This window comes from Pithys albifrons, chromosome 18, assembly GCF_047495875.1.
Source record: "Pithys albifrons albifrons isolate INPA30051 chromosome 18, PitAlb_v1, whole genome shotgun sequence".
In the NCBI taxonomy this organism is placed as follows: domain Eukaryota; kingdom Metazoa; phylum Chordata; class Aves; order Passeriformes; family Thamnophilidae; genus Pithys; species Pithys albifrons.
Window position 1 is genome coordinate 1,864,934 of NC_092475.1, and position 20,053 is coordinate 1,884,986.

A 20,053-nucleotide genomic window follows, 5' to 3' on the forward strand; every position below is an offset into this window, starting at 1 on the left:
GCATCTCACAGCAGAGCTGCTGCCTGTGCCACATGGTCAGAGCTGCTCCAGTGGCAGCAGATGTGATAACTCATTAATTTTCCTTTCAAGGATAGAGGCTGTGCACTGGATTCACCGGGAAAGAGGGAAACAAAAGGCAGCTGGAGGTGGGCAGGAATAAAGGGGAGGTTGGATATAGATATTTATATACACTGAAAACAGTCTGTATGTCAGGATTAATGAGGTACAAACCATGCAGGAAATAGTGCTGGAAGAAAGTCGGGAATGTATTTACCAAACAGGTTTGTCAGAACTCTGGAATAACCATGAGGGAGTCACAAAGGGAGCTGGTGGGAATGGCTGGGAAGCACAATGGGCTGCAGGTCCAGACCCAAAGCAGGAGCAAATCCTGCTCTGACTGTGCCGACGTGCGAACATTTTCCTCCACGAGTCCGTGTGTGGACACGCACAGGTCGGGTGTTACCTGGGTGTATTTAACACGTGCATCTCGTGCTCCTGGTCCCCACGGGGGTGTCCGCAGCCGACCTTGGGCGTTCCCGGCCGCGGGCACCGGAGCAGAGGCAGGACCGATGTGTTGTTGCTCCCGCACAGGTTGCGGGACCTGGCGCGGGGGCTCCCGAGGCGTTTCCTCATAAAAATATTTGGGAAGGTTAATCTCGACAACTACAGCAGGGAGCGTGTGGGCAATGCCGTGACTAACCGGGCTGTGCTGAAGGATGTGCCGTGCCGTGCTGTGCCGTGCCGTGCCGTGCCAGCCTCATCTCCCAAATTCCCCGGACTCCACCAACACCCCGTGTGGCTGATGCCGCTTCTCCAGCCCAGCCCCGGCAACTCGCGCTCACCCAGGGCGGATGGAAATAGGGCAGAGAATTCCGGTTAATTATTGATTTTACTTTATGAAAATGCGTCACTAATTTGGGGCAGGGATCTCCTCACAGCTGGACTGGTTAAATGAAAATTACGACGCCGGTGGGACTCCAAGGGCCCGGTGGCCGCATCTCGGGGTTGCTCCGGCACCACCTCCTCCTCCTCCTCCTCCTCCTCCTCCTCCTCCTCCTCCTCCTCCTCCTCCTCCTCCTCCTCCTCCTCCTCCTCCTCCTCCTCCTCCTCCTCCTCCTCCTCCTTCGCCGGGGTTACGCGGGGCGAGAAGCGCAGCGCCCCGGGGCGCAGGACGCACCCGGCCCTCGGGGCTCCGCCGACGGGGAGGGACCCCAAAATCAGCCTGTTTTTTTTTTTCTTGAAGGGGTTACGCCCCGGCAGAGGGGAGTTGCTATAGAAACGAGGGGAAACCCGGCGGGGGGTGGGAGGGGGCACCCGCGGCGCCGTCGCTTTAAGATCGCAGAGGAGGGAGCAAATTACGCAGCTGCGAGCTCATCCCACCCTCCCTTCTTCATCCCTCCCTCCCTCCCCGCTCCATCCCTCCCCGCTCCATCCCTCCCTCCCATCTTCATCCCTCCCTCATCCCTTATCCCTCCCTCCATCCCTCATCCCTCCAGCGCTCCCGGCCGCCCCGCCGCACCCATGGAGGCCGGCGCAGGTGATGGAGGCGGGGGAGGGCGCGAGGGGTGGCGCGGGGCACCGGGCACGGCACCGGGCACCGCACCGGGCTCCGCGCCGCCGCCGTCGCTCACCGCCCGCTCTCTCCCTTCCCTGGCAGGTCGCTGAGCCCCCTCCGCCGGCGCTGCCGCCCCCGACATCGGCGGGGCCCCGCGCAGGTGAGCGGTGCGGGGCGCAGTGCGGGCGGGGGGCGCGGTGCGGGGCCCCGCGGCCGCCGTGACTCATCCCTTTCTGGCTGCAGATTCGGGGAGGGGAGGCGGGGGGCGCAGCGCGGGTCTGCCAGCGCCGTTCCGCATCGGGGAGGGGGCGGGAGGGGGGCGCTTCCCGGGGCACAGGGTGCTCGGGGCGGGTCACGCATCGGGCCCGCAGCACACCCGCATTGCGTGTGCCAGACCCCCGCGGCACACACGGCAGAACCGTACTGCGTGCACCGAAGCCCACAGCATGCACCAGATCCCCGTGGCTTACCGAGACCCGCACTGCATCCACCTGGACCCCCACCACACCCACCGGTCCTGCTTCAGAGCCCCACACCCGTATTACAGGCATTAGACCCACACAGCAGCATTGGCCACGCATCACACTGCCCAGAGCTGCACTGAACTTGCCAGACCCACATCTTATGCACCTGATCCACTTCACATGCACCAGACCCACATCTTGTGCACCAGACCCACATCTTATGCACCAGATCCACATCTTATGCACCAGATCCACATCTTATGCACCAGACCCTCCCAGCGCACCCCAGACCTGCATCACATGCATCAGACCCATATCACATCCACCATTTTCACTGCGTGCCCCAGTCCCACATCACATGCACCAGACCCATATCTCATGTATCAGACCCTTGTCACATGCATCAGACCCCATCACATGCATTAGACCCTTCCCTGAAAGCACCAGACCCTCTCTGCACAGCCCGAGCCCACATCTCATCCACCAGAACCTCCCTGCTTACACCAGTCCCATGTCACATGGATCAGACCCACATCTCATGCACCAGACCCTCCCTGCATACCCCAGACCCTCCCTGCATACCCCAGACCCTCCCTGCACACCCCAGACCCTCCCTGCATACCCCAGACCCTCCCTGCACACCCCAAACCCACATCTCATGCACCAGACCCTCTTGCATACACCAGTCCCACGTCAGAGGGATCAGACCCTGATCTTATGCACCAGACTCTCCCTGCAAGCACCAGCCCTGCATCTGTTTGTGCAGCATCCCAGTGTGTCTCCAGCACTGTGGGGCATTGCAGAAAACGGAGCTTCTGTGCAATGGACATTTTATTACTTAATGGCTTTGTGCTCCATCTCCAGAGAGACAGAGAAACACCCTGAGCGGGTGCTCTGTTCTCTCCTTCCCGCAAGGTCAGCGTTGTGGCTGCCGCACAGAAACCACTGCTGGGTGCCTGTTCTGATTATAAAATCCTGATGTTCCCACCCTTCCTGAGCAATGGGCACGATGTGCTGTGACCTTGTTCCAGAAGGTGCCAACCCTGGGCTGCAGGGTGGGGGTCAGAGGGGCAGTGCCCCTTCTCCCCCCTGGGCAGCGCTGCGGAGGGCTGAGGCAGGAGATGTGCTGTGTGGTTAAAGTAGGCCATTCCCAGGGCTAATTCCCTGGCACCGCCGTCATTCCCAGCCCTCCCTCAAGGTGGATGGTGGTTAGGGGAGACCTGTTTCCGCTGCGCTGAGGCACAGAGGGGAGGAGTAGCTGTTGCACTGAAAGCTGGGTTTGTCTTCCATGTTTTTGCCTTTGTATCCTGAAGGAGTGGGCTCTTCCTTCTGCTTCCCAGTCCTCAGCTCAGCTCCTGGCAGAGCACCTGTGCAGGATGGGCTCTGCAGTGGGATGTCACCTCCATCCCATCCTGCTGACCTTCCCAGCATGGGGTGAGACATGGATTCTGTATACTGAGTGTCCTGCTCCTGCTCTCATGCTGCTACAGCATTTGTCATGGAGCTCTTTTCCCATTTCCCCTTGAGTCCAGGGAGCCCAGACAGAGCCCAGCCTGTGCCCTCTGGTCAGGCACCTTATTTTTAGCTAATGAGGTTTGGGAACTGCCACCTCCCCATTTGGAGCTGCAGCCAGGTCAGCTGGAAAAGTGATGAGCTGCATAACCCGAGCTTTACGAATGGTCTCTGTTTTCCTGTAATCTCTGGGTGTCAACTCAGCACTTTATAACAAACAGAAGGATAAAAGGAGATGCTCCTGGGTTTTGGAATGGGATACAACCACTTTCAGCAGCATTGATTTTTCTGGTGGTGTTGCATAAACACCCTGTGGGGTTTGTCCCTGTTCGTGCCCTGAGCACTCAGCTCTGCCCTGAGCTGGATTTAGCAGTGGCCTTGGCAATGCTGGGTTAGCAGTTGGATTTGACGATATTAAAGGTCTTTTCCAGCCTAAATGGTTCTGTGGTTCTATCATCTCCCTCTGCCCGGGATGCAGGTGAAGACCTGTCTGCTTTGGGATGAGCCATTTCCACTGAAGCAGAGGCTCCCAGCTCCTGGAGACCTCAGCACATCCTTGGGATCTCCTGAGCAGGAGCAATGCAACCCCAGTATCCCAAAATTCCCCCATGGCAGGAGAAGGAGTGCAGACATGGTCACCAGTGTTTGCCCCCAGCTGTTTGGGTGATGCCCCCAGTGCTGACCCCCCCTGTCTGCCAGGACTGCTGCCAGCCTGGCTGCTCTTTCCCACTACAGCCCAGCCATATCCCAGTTGCTTTTCCATCACAAGCCACCCCTGGCATTGCCACTGTTGGGAAACACAGGGCTCTGCCCCACATCAGCTGCTGGGAGTTGGCCACATCCAATGCTTTGCTTGTGAAGGAAAACAGAGCCAGTGTCAGGAAGGCAGGGAGGCCTCTGTGGAGCCCTTTTTGCCCTGTAGAAAAACAAAGCTGTGATTTCCCTCCCCGTATTCCCTCTGCTTTTAATGTTGTTCATCCTGGGAGGCTGGAGGTCTCCCAGGGGACCCAGGGGACACCACGATTCCTCTCCCAGGTCTCTGCAGTGGGTGAAGCTGCTCTCAGACGCTTGGGCTCAGTGCCACCATTGCAAAATGCTCCTCACACTGGATGTGCCAAGGGAAACATGGGAATCCGGCAGCGGGCAGGGTATTGGGAGCCTCGACAAAGGAGGCAGTGAGCAAGAAATCTGGGAAAATGTGGCGGCTGCTGGCACGGTGGAGTTGTGCCCAGGCTGGCACTGGCAGTGAGCCGTGAGCTCTCACCTTCTCTCGTGTTCCTTGTGGGGATGGCACGAGCTGCAGGGGTGTCTTCAGGCCAGCACAGCAGCTGAATCCTTTTGAATCCCACAGGAGCTGAGCTTTGGAAGCTCGTGAGCCTGTGGCCATGAAACCCTCAGAGGAGCAAGCTGAGGAACCATCGGACACTTCATCAAGCCGATGGTGAGGGTCTACTCATGGCCCTGTTTCCCATGTGAGAAGCATCTAGGAAGGGTAGTATGTGCCCAACCCAGTCTGGCAGATCCATCATCGAGTGGGGAAGTAGCAGGATTGGAGGGGAAGAGGCATCTCTGTGAGGCAGTGATCCCAAAAAGAATAGCTGAGCTGCTCTTCCTGGGAAAATCCTCCTCTGGGGCACCAGGCTGAGCCTCAGAGTGCACTGCCCCCCCTCTGTCACTGCTCTGGCCCTGCCCTGTCGCTGCTCTGCCCCTGCCCTGTCATCCTTTGCATCACCATCATGGTGTGATCAGCAGGTCGGCAGAGCCCCAGGTCCCCTTTGCATCTGGCAGAACCCACCAGGAGTTGTGCCCCATGGTCACCCATGCCAGGACAGTGGCAGTGTGGGGGTCTTGTGCCAGTTTTGTATCCCAGCTCATCGTGAGAGATCTACTTTTCATGCTGTAGCTCCAGTTATTTCCTTATTAAGGCCCATTGCTTTTATTTATCAGGAATTCCTCAGGCTAATTCCACTGCATGGATCAAGCCCTGCTTTGTGCTGTCGTTTCCAAAAGTGACGCCCTCCTGTTCCACATGCCAGGGGACTCACAGGGAGTTTTGCTGTTGGAGTCTCCAGGAACATGTTGGTCCTTGCAATGGGCAGTGTTCACCCCACCTGGCCCCCAAGCTGCATTTTGGGGGATTTGCAGGATGCTGGAGCACATGGTGGTTTGCAGCACAGTCTCTGGATCTGGTGTGAGTTGGAATGTTGGATCCTGGCCTGTGCTGACATTCCCAGGAAGGAGGGCAGGCACAGAAGTGCTGTGCTGAGCAGGGTCCCTCCAGGATGGGGACAAACCAGAGCCCCCCAAATCTTGCTCCATGAATTGCCCTGACCACCTCTGCTATGGAGACAGGCTGAGAGCTGGGATTGTTCAGTCTGGAGAAGAGAGGTCTCCAGGGAGACCTTGGAGTGCCTTCCAGTGCCTAAAGGGGTTCCAAGAGAGCTGGAGAGGGACTTTGGACAAGGGTCTGGAGTAACAGGACAAGGAGGAATTGCTTCACACTGACAGAGTAGAGGGTTAGATGAGACACTGGGAAGAAATTCTGCCCTATGAGGGTGATGAGACCCTGGCAGAGGTTGCCCAGAGAAGCTGTGGCTGCCCCATCCCTGGAAGTGTCCAAGGCCAGGTTGGATGGGCTTGGAGCAAGATGTCCCTGCCCATGACAGGGGGTTGGAAAGAGATGAGCTTTAAGGTCCCTTGCAAACCAAACCATTCTGTGATTCTAACACCCCTCCATGGTCAGGGATACCATCTACTAGACCAGGGTTAATCTTGGATTTCCTCTTGCTTTCCTGGTGAAGCTCCATTGGTGCTGCAGCTCCTCATCCTGGTCCGTGTGACAGGTGTAATTCTGAGTGCAGATCAATGATTTCCTCAGCCTTCAGTAGCCACATACCACATGGGAAGGTGTGTCTTGATGCTGAGTCTGCCTACCTTGCCTGTCCTGGGCAGCCCTTGGGCACAGTGAGGCTTCTGGGAAGACTGAAGTGCCCCCTTGATTTTTGGGGAATAAAGACAGTGACAATTTATTACTGGTGATTAAATTCCAGACACTCTGCGTGCTGTGGGAAGCATCGAGCCTCAGCGTGGGCACGAGGCAAGTCTGCAGCAGTGGGAGGAGGAAGAGGATGAAATGAGCTCCTCAGACATAAGGCCATATCCAGACTTCCTCACAGAGCCATTCCTGGCTGTGGATGCTGGTGGGGGGTACCTGGGGTGCAGCTTGGGGTTTTCTGGATACCCATGTGCCATCTGTGGTGCTGGCAGTTGCTGGTGTTGTGTTAGTGGGGGCAGAGGGACCCCTGTGCAGAGCAGTTTGGCATGAGGGTGACTCTGCTGTGTGTGGGGAAGATCTGGGTACTGCTGGGATACCACTGGTGGATCCTGGGCACCACTGGGTGGATCCTGAGCACCACTGGGTGGATCCTGGGCACCACTGGGCTGATGCTGGGCACCACTGGACTGATAACAGATACCACTGGGCTGCAGGGCCCAGAATGCAGGGCTTGGGGCTGTGAGAGGGTGAGGAGTCAACCCCTGTGGCCTCAAATCTCCCTAAATCCCTAGCAGAGAGCTGTTGGAGCCGGGCTGTGCCGCAGCCCTGCGTGGCGCTGCTGGAGGATGATGGAGAATCCTGGAGGATTCTCCTGCCGGTGCGAGGCCACGCTTGGCTCTTCATGGATGCTGATTCACGCTGCTGCAGTAGAGCTCACAGCCACCCAGGGAGCTGTGATCCAGCAGGACAGACCACTGCCTCCCCCTGCCCAGGGCATCTCCTGGCAAATCCACCCCAGGTGCAGCAGGACCCCCAACTCCTTGCAGTGTCCCAGGGGGGCTGGTACCCCCTGGGTGTGGGGCTGGGTCTGGAGGTACCCTGTGGCTGCACATCCTCAGTGCTCTGGCATCTTCTGTGCTCTGGTGTGGGGATTAAGGAGCAGCAAATCCTGGGCAGAGGAGAGATCTGGACTGGCCAGAGTGGGCTTTGAGGTAGCCTGATAAAAAACACCCTGGGGTGGCAAATGCAAAGGTCTGCACTGGGGTGAGCTGGCCATGACCCCGCTCCTCTCCTGCCTTCGCTCCTGTCCCGCTCCCTGGAGCAGGGCCAGCAGCACGGAGTGTTTCCTGTCACCCATCGATTATGTGCTGGCTGGTCCCATCGCTCACATTGCTCTGCCAAAATCTGGGATAAACACTGGCATTGTGAATGGGATTAGGGTTGGGGGGGCCCACACAGTGCCCCGAGCCCATCCTCGTCTGGCAGACGGAGCACAGTGGGGAACCCAGCGGTGCCATGGGATGTTTGGCAGGATGTGGGTGCTGAGCAGATGCTTCCTTTGCTCCCTGACATCCTGTGTGTGCCTGAGGTGTTGCAAACCTCTGGATCTGGCCTATTTATTTACAGGAAAGCAGGCTCTGTGTTTCCTGAGGGATTAGCTGCTGCTGCCTCATCATGCAGGGATCTGTTCTTTCTCACCTGATTTCCATGCTCAGTGCATGATTTGGACTTAATTATGGAACAGCAGGTGCCCACCCACTGCAGCTGCCTGCCCAGGGAGGTCCAGGGATGGGTGTCAGAGCCCTTGTCCCACCTCTGCCCTGAGTAATGTCACTGCTGCAGGCTCTGTGTGTCTCTATGGCATATCCTCCTTCTGGCATGGAAGGGGACCTGGGGGCAGGGAGAATCCTGCCCTGTGTCAAGCCTTGTGGGAGAGGAGCTCCAGACCATGGGCAGGCACGTGCTCTGCTTCTGTTCTCAATGAAGACCACCACACTCACCCTGTGGCCACAGCACCCCGATGGGCGCAATGAATGCAGCATCCCTGTATTCCTGGGCTATGGGAAGCAGGCAGGAAGCACAGCCTGGATGTGCAGGGGATGCTGTCCACACCTGCCCGTGGTGCTCACCTCCCATTTTGCAGGGTCTCTGTGTCATGGGGGCCATTTTCCTGCCTTCACCTCCTCTCTCTGTTGCCTTTCCCCGCAGTTCCCCGTGCCCAGGACCCGTGGCACCGCGGCCATGTCCCTGCCGGGGAGCAGACGCGCCTCCACTGGATCCCGAAGGTGAATATGCTTCAGCCTCTGGCCCCAGGACCGGGCACCAGCGCCTGCAGCCGGGAGGGGATGATCCCCACACCTCCACCACCAGCTGCCACTCCGCAGCACGACCCCCCAGCCCAGCTTTCGGGGGGTTGCATGGCGCTGCCCACTGCACAGCACTGCCCTGTCCGTGCATGTGGCCCCCTGAGTGCTGCACTGCCCGTCCCTCTGTCCGTCTGTGCCACAGCCAGGATCGACCCCACCGTCCATCTGGGCGAAGGCAGGCAGTGAGTGGTGGAGAGCACTGGGGTTGGGGCAGTGAAACTGGGAGGTGTGTTAGCCCTTGGAAAGTCTCTCCTCAAGCTGAGTGGTAGAGGCAAAAAAGAGGAAAAAAGCATTTATTCCTCTCCAGTGTCTCCATGACCTGGACTGCTGTTGTGGAGGTACGGGCTCAGCATGGGCAGGGAGAAGAAGCAGAGCTGCCCATGTGTAGGTGATGCTCTGGCAGATGTGGCTCAGCTCTGCCAGGACCGCACTCCCAGGGGATTCTCAGGGGGCTCCAGGGGGTTCCCAGGGGCTCCCAGGGTCCTCAGGGTGCAAGGATGCTGTGCCAGCATCCAGGGGCTGCCATGCCAGGGAGGGGGGAGTGGGTGGGCATCCCCCCCAGCCCTCCCTTTGTGCCCGTCGCCATGTCCGTGCCATTTTGATCCCTGCTGTTTGTTTTGTCCTTTTGTCTTGTGTGTTCTCGGTGTGGTGGTTGGCAGTCGCGGGGTTTATGGACGGAGTGGCTTTGCCTCCTTCTTTAAGTCTTCAGCGCCCTCAGCCACTCGGCCTGAGACACAGCCTCTTCTCCCTGCCTCCAGGCGCCCCTCGCCCCCCGGGAGGGACACCTACGGCACCTCCTCGCTGAGCAGCAGCAGCAATTCTGGCTCCTGCAAGGGCAGCGACAGCAGCCCCACCCCAAGGTAACCCATCACCCGTGGCCCCAGGGTGGCTGCCAGGTGCCCCCAGGCAGGAGGAGCAGCCCCCCAGTGCTGCCGGTGCCGGTGCCTGGCAGGGACAGGAGTGCAGGGGCCAGTGGAGCGAGGCTGTGCACTTGGTGGCTGGGGGAGCTGGAGCTGGCAGAGCTGCCAGTGTGTCTCCAAAGACCCTCACTATCCTCCTCCAAACCTCTGCACCGCTACTGTTGTGTTGTCTCTCTCCCTGTCCCCCTGCCTGCCACTGAGAGACCCCTGTCCCCTTCTCTCTGTCCTCTGTGGCTGTGGCTTGCACGCTGCACGCTCCCTCCTGCCGCTCCTGCACTCCGAGGAGCACGTGGATCCTTCCACACCAAAGGCACGACAGCAAGAACTTTGCTTCCATCCCCTTGTGTTGCCTGGCAAAGGTTTGGCAAGAGCTGTTGGCACTCTGGCTTCTCAGTGGGGATCTCCTGGTGTGTTTGGGGCACAAACAGCACTGGGTTGTGGGACAGGCACCAGCCCCGGGCCCTTAGGGACAGCAACCCATGGTACCCTGCTCCAGGGAATGAGGCTCAGCTCCTGGCTGTCCCCAGCTACCTCCAGAGGTGGAATCAATCTGGGAGGACCTGGCAGGCCTAGGGTGGTGTGGTGATCAGGGTCTGAGTGCTGCAGCTGGGGGTGGTGGCTGTCCTGCTGCCATGGTATGTTCCAAGGCCACAGTCCTGCCTGGTTGCTTCCAACACAATGCTTTTGTCCCTGGCTGAAGGTTGCTGGGCTGCTGGCCACTGTGTATGGGGACTTTGGGATGTCCCCCTGCTATGCCCAGGGAATTCCCACCACCCTGCTGCCACACATGGGGAATTTGGTTCCCCTCTGCCATGCAGGAGCCACTCCTGCTGCTCCCAGCTCTCCGTGGGCCTCCCAGCCCAGCTGTGTAGCCCTGTCCCTGGCCATACCCTGCTCTCTGCACTGCTCGAGGCTTTGGGCCAGAGATGTCACTTCATCCACCCCAGTGCCAGTGGCTGGCACAAGGAGAGTCTGGACGTGCTTCTGGCCCAGCCCAGAGAAAATGCTGGATGCCCTGGATTGTTCTCCAGGGGCAGGACAGCCACCATCTCTAGACCTGTTCCCTCCCAAACCCTTCTATTTCCCATCTTCTGCCTCCATCCCTGATGGGGCTGATCCCACCCTGGGGTCTCCATCCACATCAGCAATTCCTGGGAAGCTCTCTCTGGGCACACAAAGACCTTGGTACCCACCTACTCCCAGCTCTGCTCATACCCCATCAAAATCCCCAGCTCCACAGAGGGCTCAGTGCCTGCCAGCTGCACCAATGGGTTCAGGAGCTGCACCCACCCTCCTGCCAGCAGCACATCACCTGAGACACCCACCCTGCCCCTCCTGCCAGCAGCACAGCACCTGAGACACCCACTCTGCCCCTCCTGCCAGCAGCACAGCACCTGAGACAACCACTCTGCCCTTTCTGCCACCAACAGAGCACCCTGAGACACCCACCCTGCCCCTCCTGCCAGCGACACCCACCCTCAGGCACCCACCCTGCCCCTTCTGCTGTCAGGGCTCCTTTGGGATGTGCTGTGGGCAGCACCCTGGGAGCGGGCACCCCTGGGCCAAGCCTGTGCCAGCACTGGCACTGGGTGACATGCATGTCCCTGCAGGCGCTCGTCCAAGTACAACCTGTGCAGTGACAACCATGGGATAAAGCCGCCGACGCCGGAGCAGTACCTGACCCCCCTGCAGCAGAAGGAGGTCTGCATCCGGCACCTGAAGGCTCGCCTGAAGGACACACAGGAGCGGCTGCAGGACAGGTGAGCCCAGGAGCAGCAGGCAAAGACCCCCTGGCATGGGAGCCCCCAGGAAGGGTCCTGGCACCAGCCGTCACCACCCGGCATGGCAGCTCCTGTCTGGGACTGGTTCTTCTGGGGGTCTTGGTTCCCAGCACAGCATCTTGTCCTTAGGCTCATGCCCAGGCACTGGGATCACAGCTGTACTGTGGCATTGCAGGGATCTGGCACTGCCACCCATCTGACCCAGGAGCCACAGATTCAGGGGCTGTGGAGCCCCATATCCCACCTGTGGTGGCTGTGCTCTCCCCTCACCCTGGTTATGTCCCTGCCGTGCTTTTGCTGAATTTCAGCGTCAGAGGGTGGCTAATCCCCCATCTGCTCCTCTCAGGCTTAGGCATGTCCTCATTGGCATGCCAGCTGCCACACGCCTGCCCAGGGCACCTGCCCACCCCCACACAGCCCTCAGGAGCCCTGGGGGCTGCAGCCCCTCCAGGGGAAGACTGAGCATCACTTCTGGGGGTCCTCAAGCATCACTCCCAGGGGATCCATGAGCATCAATCCTGAGAGCCCCTGGGTATCACTCCGGAGGGTCCCTGAGCATCACTCTTAGGGGTTCCTGAGCATCACTCTTAGGGGTCCCTGAGCATCACACCCAGGGGTCCCTGAGCATCACTCTTAGGGGTCCCTGGGCATTGCTTCTGAGTGTCCTTGTGCATCGCTCCTTGGGGTCCCTGAATGTCACCCCCCGGGGTCCTGAGCATCACTCCTGAGGGTCCCCAAGGCCACTGGATCCAGTAATGAGTGTTACTGGGTGATGTGGTTCCCACTCAGTCGCTGCTGGGCACACAAGGACAGGGCTGTCCCCGCAGCCCGCTCAGCGCTGTGGCGGTGCCCTCCCCTCTCCGCAGGGACGCTGAGATCGAAGACCTGAAGACGCAGCTGTCTCGGATGCAGGAGGACTGGATTGAGGAGGAGTGCCACCGCGTGGAGGCACAGCTGGCGCTGAAGGAGGCCCGCAAGGAGATCAAGCAGCTGAAGCAGGTCATCGACACAGTGAAGAACAACCTGCTGGAGAAGGACAAGGGCCTACAGAAGTATTTTGTGGACATCAACATCCAGAACAAGAAGCTGGAGACGCTGCTGCACAGCATGGAGGTGGCGCAGAACGGGGCGCTGAAGGAGGAGGGGGCCGGCGAGTCGGCCGGGGGGTCCCCAGCCCGATCCCTCACCCGCAGCTCCACCTACACCAAACTGAGCGACCAGGGGGCCGGGGACCGCAACGTGGGGGGCTCACAGACCATCTCGCTGGACGAGGGAGCCGACAGCGGCTTCGTAGGGATGGAGGAGGCTCCGGGCCACACGGACCCGCTGGAGATGGGGGGTGAGCCCGGCACTCGCCTGCCCCCCAGTAACACCTACGAGAAGGTGCTGGGACTGCGGGGCAGCGTGGAGGCCGGGGTGCAGGCCAGCTGCATGCAGGAGCGTGCCATCCAGACGGACTTTGTGCCCTGCCAGCCCGACCTGGACACCATCCTGGAGAAGGTGATGAAGTCCCAGGCTTGCAGCTTGGGCAGCCCCACCTCTGCCTGGGTCTCTGAAATGGAAGACACGATGCCCGTCCCCGAGCTTGCCAACCCCACCGGGGCCACGGACATGCTGGTGGCCGAGCCTGATGCCACGACGGCGGGTGCCAGTGCCGAGGGGGGTGTCCCCTGCAACCCAGCGGTGCGGCAGCCCCCCAGTGCCAGCCCCTCGGTGGCCATCGCCTGCGTGGCAGAGGAGGAGCTGACGGAGGCAACAGGCTGCGAGAACAACCCTTCCAAGAGCTACTGGAGCCGCCACTTCATCGTGGATCTGCTGGCAGTGGTGGTGCCGGCGGTGCCCACGGTGGCCTGGCTGTGCCGCTCGCAGCGGCGGCAGGGCCAGCCCATCTACAACATCAGCTCCCTGCTGCGGGGCTGCTGCACCGTCGCCCTCCACTCCATCCGCAGGATGGGCTGTCGCCCTGTTGCCAGCCCCGGCCCTGGGGGCAGCGCCCAGCCCTGACCCCCCCGGCGCCCCCCGCCCGCCCCCACGGACGCGACTGCTGATTGTAAAACCCTTGGCACTGGCGGGTGGGAAGGGGTGGAGGGGTCTGTGGGTGCATCGGGGTGTGCTGCTCCCTCCAGCCCCTCTGTCCTGCAGGAGGGAAAGGACTATTGTTGGAAGAGGGGCGACAAGCGCCACCCCCTGCCGATGGACACCTCAGCCCGTGCCTCTGAGGGCTGTCGGGGGCTGCACCCACTGGGTGGGCTCTCCCTCCATCGCACTTGCTTTTTGGTTATCCCCAGATTGTCCCCAGGGCCAGCCCTGCCAGGGGTGGGTCATGGCATGGGGCTGCTGGTAGTGGGGAGCACTGGGGGTGAAGAGTCTGTCTGTAGGCAGGGGGATGAGGGGATCCTGCCCAGACACAAGAGCCAGCTCCGGAGCGGTTTGGTCCAGCCACCCATTCCCCAGGAGATGCCTCCCCACTCCGGGATGGAACTGCTTCGGCTCATGCACGGAGCGCTCCGAGGAAGCCGCGGGCTCTGCCTCCCTTTGCTTTGCACTATATTCACTTTTTTTTGGGCACAGACTGAAGCCCGTTGTTGGGACTCTGGCCAGGCAGCAGGACCGAGGGCTCTCGCAGTTTTGGCAGCAGTGATGCTGGTTATCCCACCATGTGCTGGAACTTGGATGCCTTTGCTGGGGTGTGGGCAGTGCCGTGCAGGCAGAGCCAAGCCACTTGCCCCCCTGGCCCACCCAAATCCCTGCTTTGCTGGTGGCCTCCAGAAAAATGCCTTTTTTTTGTTGCTGAGACGCAAAGACAGCAAGGATTGCTCAGCGGGGCTGTCGGGGCGCGGGACTTGGGGCTCCCCCGGGTGTGCCGCGCTCCCACCCCACGAATGTCTGTGGTTTCTTTGTGACTTGAACTAACAGTGTTTCCCCCCACCCCAACCCAAGCCCACTCCCCCACCCATGGGTGCCACTGGAAGGGTGCCCTGGGAGCTGGTGATGCTCCACACACCATCATCCAGTGGTCCCAAGAGGGGCATGAGCCACATCCTGTGTGCCCCACGCTTCCCTGCAGCCTCCCATCTGCTGGCTCTGCCCGTGCTGGGGGGCAGGGGGGGCAGGAGCTCTTCCACCAGCACTGCACCAGGTGCCAGGGGAAAGATTTGGGGAGCAGCAGTGTCCAGGCAGCTGGGGCAGGTGTAAGTGGAGCTGGGCTGTTCGCCTCTCGTGCAATGTATTTGTGGGTCTGTGTACACGTCTGTTAGACTATCCAAAGCTTTGCCAAGAAATAAATGTAACAATTATATTTGAAAGACAAATCTATATAATATATTTTTTAAATACAGAACTGAAAAAGCTGTAACCCCCCTTTTCTTGTTTCCCCTGTCCTGTACTCACTCTCTGTGGTAGATGTAATAAATGTCGCTGGGTCTGTGTCTGCTTTGGCTGGAGCCAGCCCTTGGCGTCCACCACAAGGGGGGCTGGCCCGAGCAGGGACAAGGGAACATGGGGATCCTGGGACAGGACATCTGTCCCGTCCCTGCTGAGAAGAGGAGGAACTGCCCAGCAGCCACCAGCCTCTGGAGGGATGAGCGAATTCTTGCTAAAAAAGCTTCTTTGGAGTTATTGTGTGGTCCCCTCAGCAGCTCCTCCAGGCTTCCAGCATCAGCTCCCCAGGAAAGCAGGGATGATGTCACAGGTCAGGGATGGAGTGGTCCATGGCTGACTTTACCAGCCCAGATGAGAGCCTGGGCAGAGGGAGTGAAGGTCAGTGGGGGGAACCTGGAGGCCCCTGTGGGGTCTGGGGGTCCCTGCAGCCCCACATTCTCACCGTTTGACCATGTGCTCATAGATCACAGTGGGGATGATGGTCAGTGTCACCACGTTCCCAGCCCCAGCCAGCACCTCTGTGAGCTGCTTGTCCTGCAGGAGAGAGCAGGGTGGGTTGTGGGGTGCCCAGCTTTGCTCAGAACCCCCATGGCTTCTCTGGCCACATCCTGAACTCCCCAGGCACATCCTGTGCCGCCAGCAGGGCACAGCCCTACCTTCATGCCGATGACATTCTGGCCGTTCACCTCGCAGATGCAGTGGTGGGTGAGGAGCCCGTTGCGGGCAGCTGAGCTGTCCTTGGCCAGTGACACGATCTTCCCCTTCTTCACCACAATGCCAATGTGCCCGGTGCTGTCCTTGTGCACGGTGACGGTGCGCTGGAAAGGCCTGTGGGAGAGCACAGTCAGTGCCGGCACCACCACTGCCACCACCACCACTGCCCTGGGCACCACCACCATCTCACCTGTCCCGCACCACCATGACGATTTTTTCGGGGTTCGCCTTCTTCAGTGCCCGCTGTGCCTTGTCGCTGCTCCAGCCCGCGCAGTTCTTGCCGTCGATCTGCAGCACCTGGTCCCCGAAGCGCAGCCCCACCAGTGCCGCCGGCGAGTTGGCCTTCACCAGCTGCACAAAGATGCCCTGGGGACACAAGGGAGTGGTGGCACGGTGCCATGGTATGCCATGCCATGCCATCTGCACCCTGCTGTGCTGCGGCGTGACATGCTGTGACATTTAGTGCCATGCATTGCCACGCCATGATACACCGTGCCATGATACACCGTGCCATGATACACTGTCATGCATATGCCCTGAGCACACTGTGCTGTGCCACGGTGCACCATGTCATGTCATGCCACACTGTCCTGTGCCGTGCCCAGCTCTGTGCCAGCCCAGCCCCTCACCTGGTCGACGTTCTTCAGGTGCAGCCCCGTCTTGCCCCGCTCGTCCTTGCACAGGTGGATCTCCCGCACGCCCGGCTTGATCTCTGCCCGCCGCAGCCCTGCGCTGTTCCCGCTCAGGGGGGCGACCAGCTGGCCCGGGGTGGGGCCCACAGGAGTCAGGGCCTGTGGTGGAGCCAGGGGTCAGTTGGGATGGAGGAGACACGGGGCCCTGGGCACCTCAGTCCCCGGGTAGGATATAGACCCAAAGGGACCCCAATCATAGTGTGGGGACCCCACGCAGGGCATGGAGAACCACCAGCCCAGACACCTACGGTGTTCTCAGGGTGCAGGTTCTTCTGGATCTCCTCGCTGGAGAGTGCAAGCCCCATGTAGTTCTCCAGCTCGGCCAGGTTGGGGTACAGCACAGGTGGCTCTGTGGGACATACCGAGGGTGGCCTCAGCTCCTGGGATCCCCAACCCACAGCCATTGCCGCCTCCAGGAGTTCCATGAACCCCCTGGGACCATGGGCCAGCAGAAAGAAACCCCCAAATCCCACCCCCCACCCATGTACTGAGTTGTGGGGAGTCTCAGCTCAGTCCCCCAGGACTCAGGTGAGCTGGTTGTGCCTCATGTTACCTGTGCCTGAGGTGAGCTTTGGCTTCTCTGTGACCACTGTGGTGGGAGGGGTCCTCACCCCGGCAGCTGCCTGTGCCTGCCAAGAGAGGGGGTCTGCTCAGTGCTGTGCCCCCCTTCCCATGGACCCTCCATCAGGGTCTGCTCACCCCCCAGCAGTGCTGCTGCACTGGCACTGACCTGCAGGACCTGATGGCCCTTCATGTCCTCCAGGGAGGGATAGAGTGTCGCCATCGCTGCAGGTGCCTGGGGACAGGGATGAGGTAGGTCAGGGACTGGGATGCCTCTCCACAAGCATCCCTTCTGGCTGGCATGCTCAAGACAGGCTGTCACCCGGAGCCTTCAGTGTGACTCAAGGCTGTGTCACCAGGGCCATCACTTCTGGCACTTCCCAGAGGCTGGGACATGGGTGGCTGTGTGCTGGGCACAGGCAACTGGGCATTGCTCAGCTGCTGGCAGGTCCTGCTCCCCATGTCCACCTGCCCAGTGAGGCTATCCCAGCATAACCCAGACAAGGGAGTAGGATATCCCATGGGAACAGCCCCTGTGTCCCTCATCAGACCCCTCTGCTCCCCATGTCCACCTGCCCAGCGAGGCTATCCCAGCATCACCCAGACAAGGGAGTAGGATATCCCATGGGAACAGCCCCTGTGTCCCTCATCAGACCCCTCTGCTCCCCATGTCCACCTGCCCAGTGAGGCTATCCCAGCATCACCCAGACAAGGGAGTAGGATATCCCATGGGAACAGCCCCTGTGTCCCTCATCAGACCCCTCTGCTCCCCATGTCCACCTGCCCAGCGAGGCTATCCCAGCAGCACCAAGATGAGGGGGATATCCTGTGGGAACAGCCCCTGTGCCCCCCAACAGTTCCCTCTCCCCCTGTGCACCTCATGTTGTGCTCAGGACAAGGCTGTGGCCCCCCAGCTCTGTCCCACAGCATTACATTCCCTTGTAAATACCATCCCAAACTCAGGGGGTAGGGGCAAAATCCAGACCCAACTCAGCCCTAGGGAAACCAGGCAGGATCCCACCCACAGTTCACGGATGGCAGCAGAATCCAACAGACAAGACTGTCCAAGCCCATCCAAGCCCAGTACTGATACCCCTGGACTTACCTGCCAACAGCTCCGGATCCTTGTGAAACCCTTTGCCCAGCCCCTGGATTTTTTATAGCCGTGCCCAGCCCAGGGAGGGGCCAGGCAGCCTCAGCTGATTGCACTCTGGCCAGATAGGGCATAGGTGAGGAAGAGGAAGAGGAAGGTGAAGGCAACACTGCGCAGGCCCGTGGCACTGCAAGGATGGGGACAGGGATTAGGATGAGGACAGGGATTGGGATGAGGACAGGGATGGCTTTCTGTGGGTTTGGGCATCCTGGGGGAGCAGGGATGGGTCTGTAGCCCCCCACTCCCCCACTGCATCACCCCTCCTGTCAGCCCCTGTACATGCCTTGCTCCCCCCAAGTGGGGGCCCCCTTCACTCCCCATCCTGGGCTCCATGGGCCGTGCCAGGGGGATGAAGGGGATGCCCCCCCGTGAGCCCCTGTGTGGGCGGTGGCTCCTGCTGACACCTCCCTGCCCAGGCGCGTGGGGCTGACACAGCCGTGACAGGGACGTCGTGTCCCGCACCCTTCCAGCTGTCACCTGGGACACGTGCCAGGTGTGACAGCCCCGTGGGAGTCCCACACCACAGGTGGAAAACCTGAAGCAGCGTGGAGTTCAGCACGGGGTGGATGTGGCATCCCATTGCCATGGGACAGCACCGTGTCACCCTGGGATCCAGCCCTCCAGCACCCACCGGTGACATTGTACTGTCAGCACTGGGGATGCCACGGGCCACCATGTCCTCAGGGGCTGGGCAGTGGGGTGCTGAGGGCACTCATCCAGGCCTGGAGTCAGTGGCACCAGCCCAGAGCTCTCCGGCACGGGGCCAGTCCTGCTGTGGAGCCACGGCCAGACACGTCCCAGCTCCCTGTGCCTCCACTCCTGCGTGCCAGACCAGGAGGAAGCGTTTTATTTACTGGTGTTATTTTTAGCTGGATGGTGCCCGGCTGCCTTAGCCAGCCCGGGACAAGAACAGCCTGAGTGCCAGCAGCAGGGAATGTCCTATACAGACAGATGGTTCCCAGGAGTCTGTCCCTTCCCCAAAACCCTCATGTCCCCCAAAACCCGAGCTGGAAGGACCTACACCCCACTTGCACTTATGGCTGCTGTGTGAGCTATGCAGGGGCTGTGGGGCTGAGGTCAGCAGGGTCCCCCAAGCCTCTTCCCAGCCCTGGCTTATCCCCAGCCAGAAGCCATGGCACTGCCTGGCACTGGTTAATAATTAAAGCAAAAAGCTTTGCAGGAAGATAAACCAAAACTAGCCTCGAGTTTCCACCCAGAAACAGCCACAGCAGAGGGCAGAGTGGGCTGCTGGTGCCCTAACAGCTCCCATTCTGCTTCCTTGAGCAGCAATTAAGGGCAGTGCTAATTCCTGCACAGCCTGGCCCCAATCCTGCACAGCCCCGTGTTCCTGGATGCATCCCAGTAGCTGAGCTGCCCCTGCCCCAGAGCTGTTCCCTCCAGGCCCAGTTACACACAAACTTTGCTCAGGAGCCGCGACTGGCTGTGTTATTGATCAGGGCTGTGTTATCAGTCGTGGCTGTTTTCCATCCTGGCACACACATCAAAAGCTGCCAGCAGAGGAGCCGGGCACTGACCCACAGTGGTGCCCAAGCAGCTCCTACACACACAACATCCACAGCTGGAACAGCCAAGCCCAAAGCAGGGGATGTGTCGTGTCCCATGTGCCACGTGCAGCTTCTGAAAAGGACCAAGATAAATCAGGGAGGTGTATGGACAGGCTTCCCCAAACCTACAGGCACCTTGGGAACATGCATCAGTCTGCCCCCCATGCTCCCAGCCTGGGCTGAATCACAACTGCAAGGGCACGAGGCTGTGAGAGCAATGCTTAATAGGTTATGGTGAGGAAATAATTATGCAAATTCCACAGGCCGCCATCAGCTCCCCACAGAGCCCAGGAGCCCCAGGCCTCCCGCTGTGCTCCCAGAGCTGAGCACCTGAGCCTCACACCACGGCACGCCAGCACAGCACCACAACCCTGGCACAGCACCCACAGCACCCCATGAACCTGGCACAGCACCCTGAGACCGCAGAGCAGCACCCACAGCACCCCATGAACCTGGCACAGCACCCTGAGACCGCAGAGCAGCACCCACAGCACTCCAAGAACCTGGCACAGCACCCGAGAGTGCAGAGCAGCACCCATAGCATCCTGTGAGCCAGGAACAGCACCCACAGCACCCCACACAGCACCCCACAAGCCGGGCACAGCACCCACAG

At 60.2% G+C, this 20,053-nt stretch overlaps 2 protein-coding genes across 5 annotated transcripts; one reads left to right on the forward strand and one right to left on the reverse strand.

Moving 5' to 3' along the window:
• The first annotated feature begins 1,331 nt into the window (after nucleotides 1–1,331).
• On the forward strand, nucleotides 1,332–14,804 carry SNPH (syntaphilin). Of its 4 annotated transcripts, none has more exons than XM_071572518.1 (6): nucleotides 1,332–1,537; nucleotides 1,658–1,715; nucleotides 8,516–8,855; nucleotides 9,333–9,533; nucleotides 11,204–11,353; nucleotides 12,241–14,804. In XM_071572518.1, the coding sequence occupies exons 3-6, from the start codon at nucleotides 8,599–8,601 to the stop codon at nucleotides 13,376–13,378; spliced, it is 1,746 nt and encodes a 581-aa protein (XP_071428619.1). In that variant the 5' UTR covers nucleotides 1,332–1,537; nucleotides 1,658–1,715; nucleotides 8,516–8,598; the 3' UTR covers nucleotides 13,379–14,804. The 4 variants fall into 4 exon arrangements, with proteins under 4 accessions (XP_071428619.1, XP_071428621.1, XP_071428620.1 ...); XM_071572520.1 differs by having other exon boundaries at nucleotides 1,425–1,537; nucleotides 8,516–8,592; XM_071572519.1 differs by lacking the exon at nucleotides 1,332–1,537 and having other exon boundaries at nucleotides 1,669–1,715; nucleotides 8,516–8,592; nucleotides 9,432–9,533.
• SDCBP2 (syndecan binding protein 2) lies at nucleotides 14,637–20,040 on the reverse strand. The gene is made up of 9 exons (XM_071572521.1): nucleotides 17,828–20,040; nucleotides 16,892–16,957; nucleotides 16,715–16,790; nucleotides 16,410–16,510; nucleotides 16,099–16,260; nucleotides 15,660–15,835; nucleotides 15,412–15,583; nucleotides 15,198–15,289; nucleotides 14,637–15,114 (listed from the first exon to the last, which is right to left on the reverse strand). The coding sequence occupies exons 2-9, from the start codon at nucleotides 16,943–16,945 to the stop codon at nucleotides 15,060–15,062; spliced, it is 888 nt and encodes a 295-aa protein (XP_071428622.1). The 5' UTR covers nucleotides 16,946–16,957; nucleotides 17,828–20,040; the 3' UTR covers nucleotides 14,637–15,059.
• Between the last annotated feature and the right edge of the window lie 13 nt (nucleotides 20,041–20,053).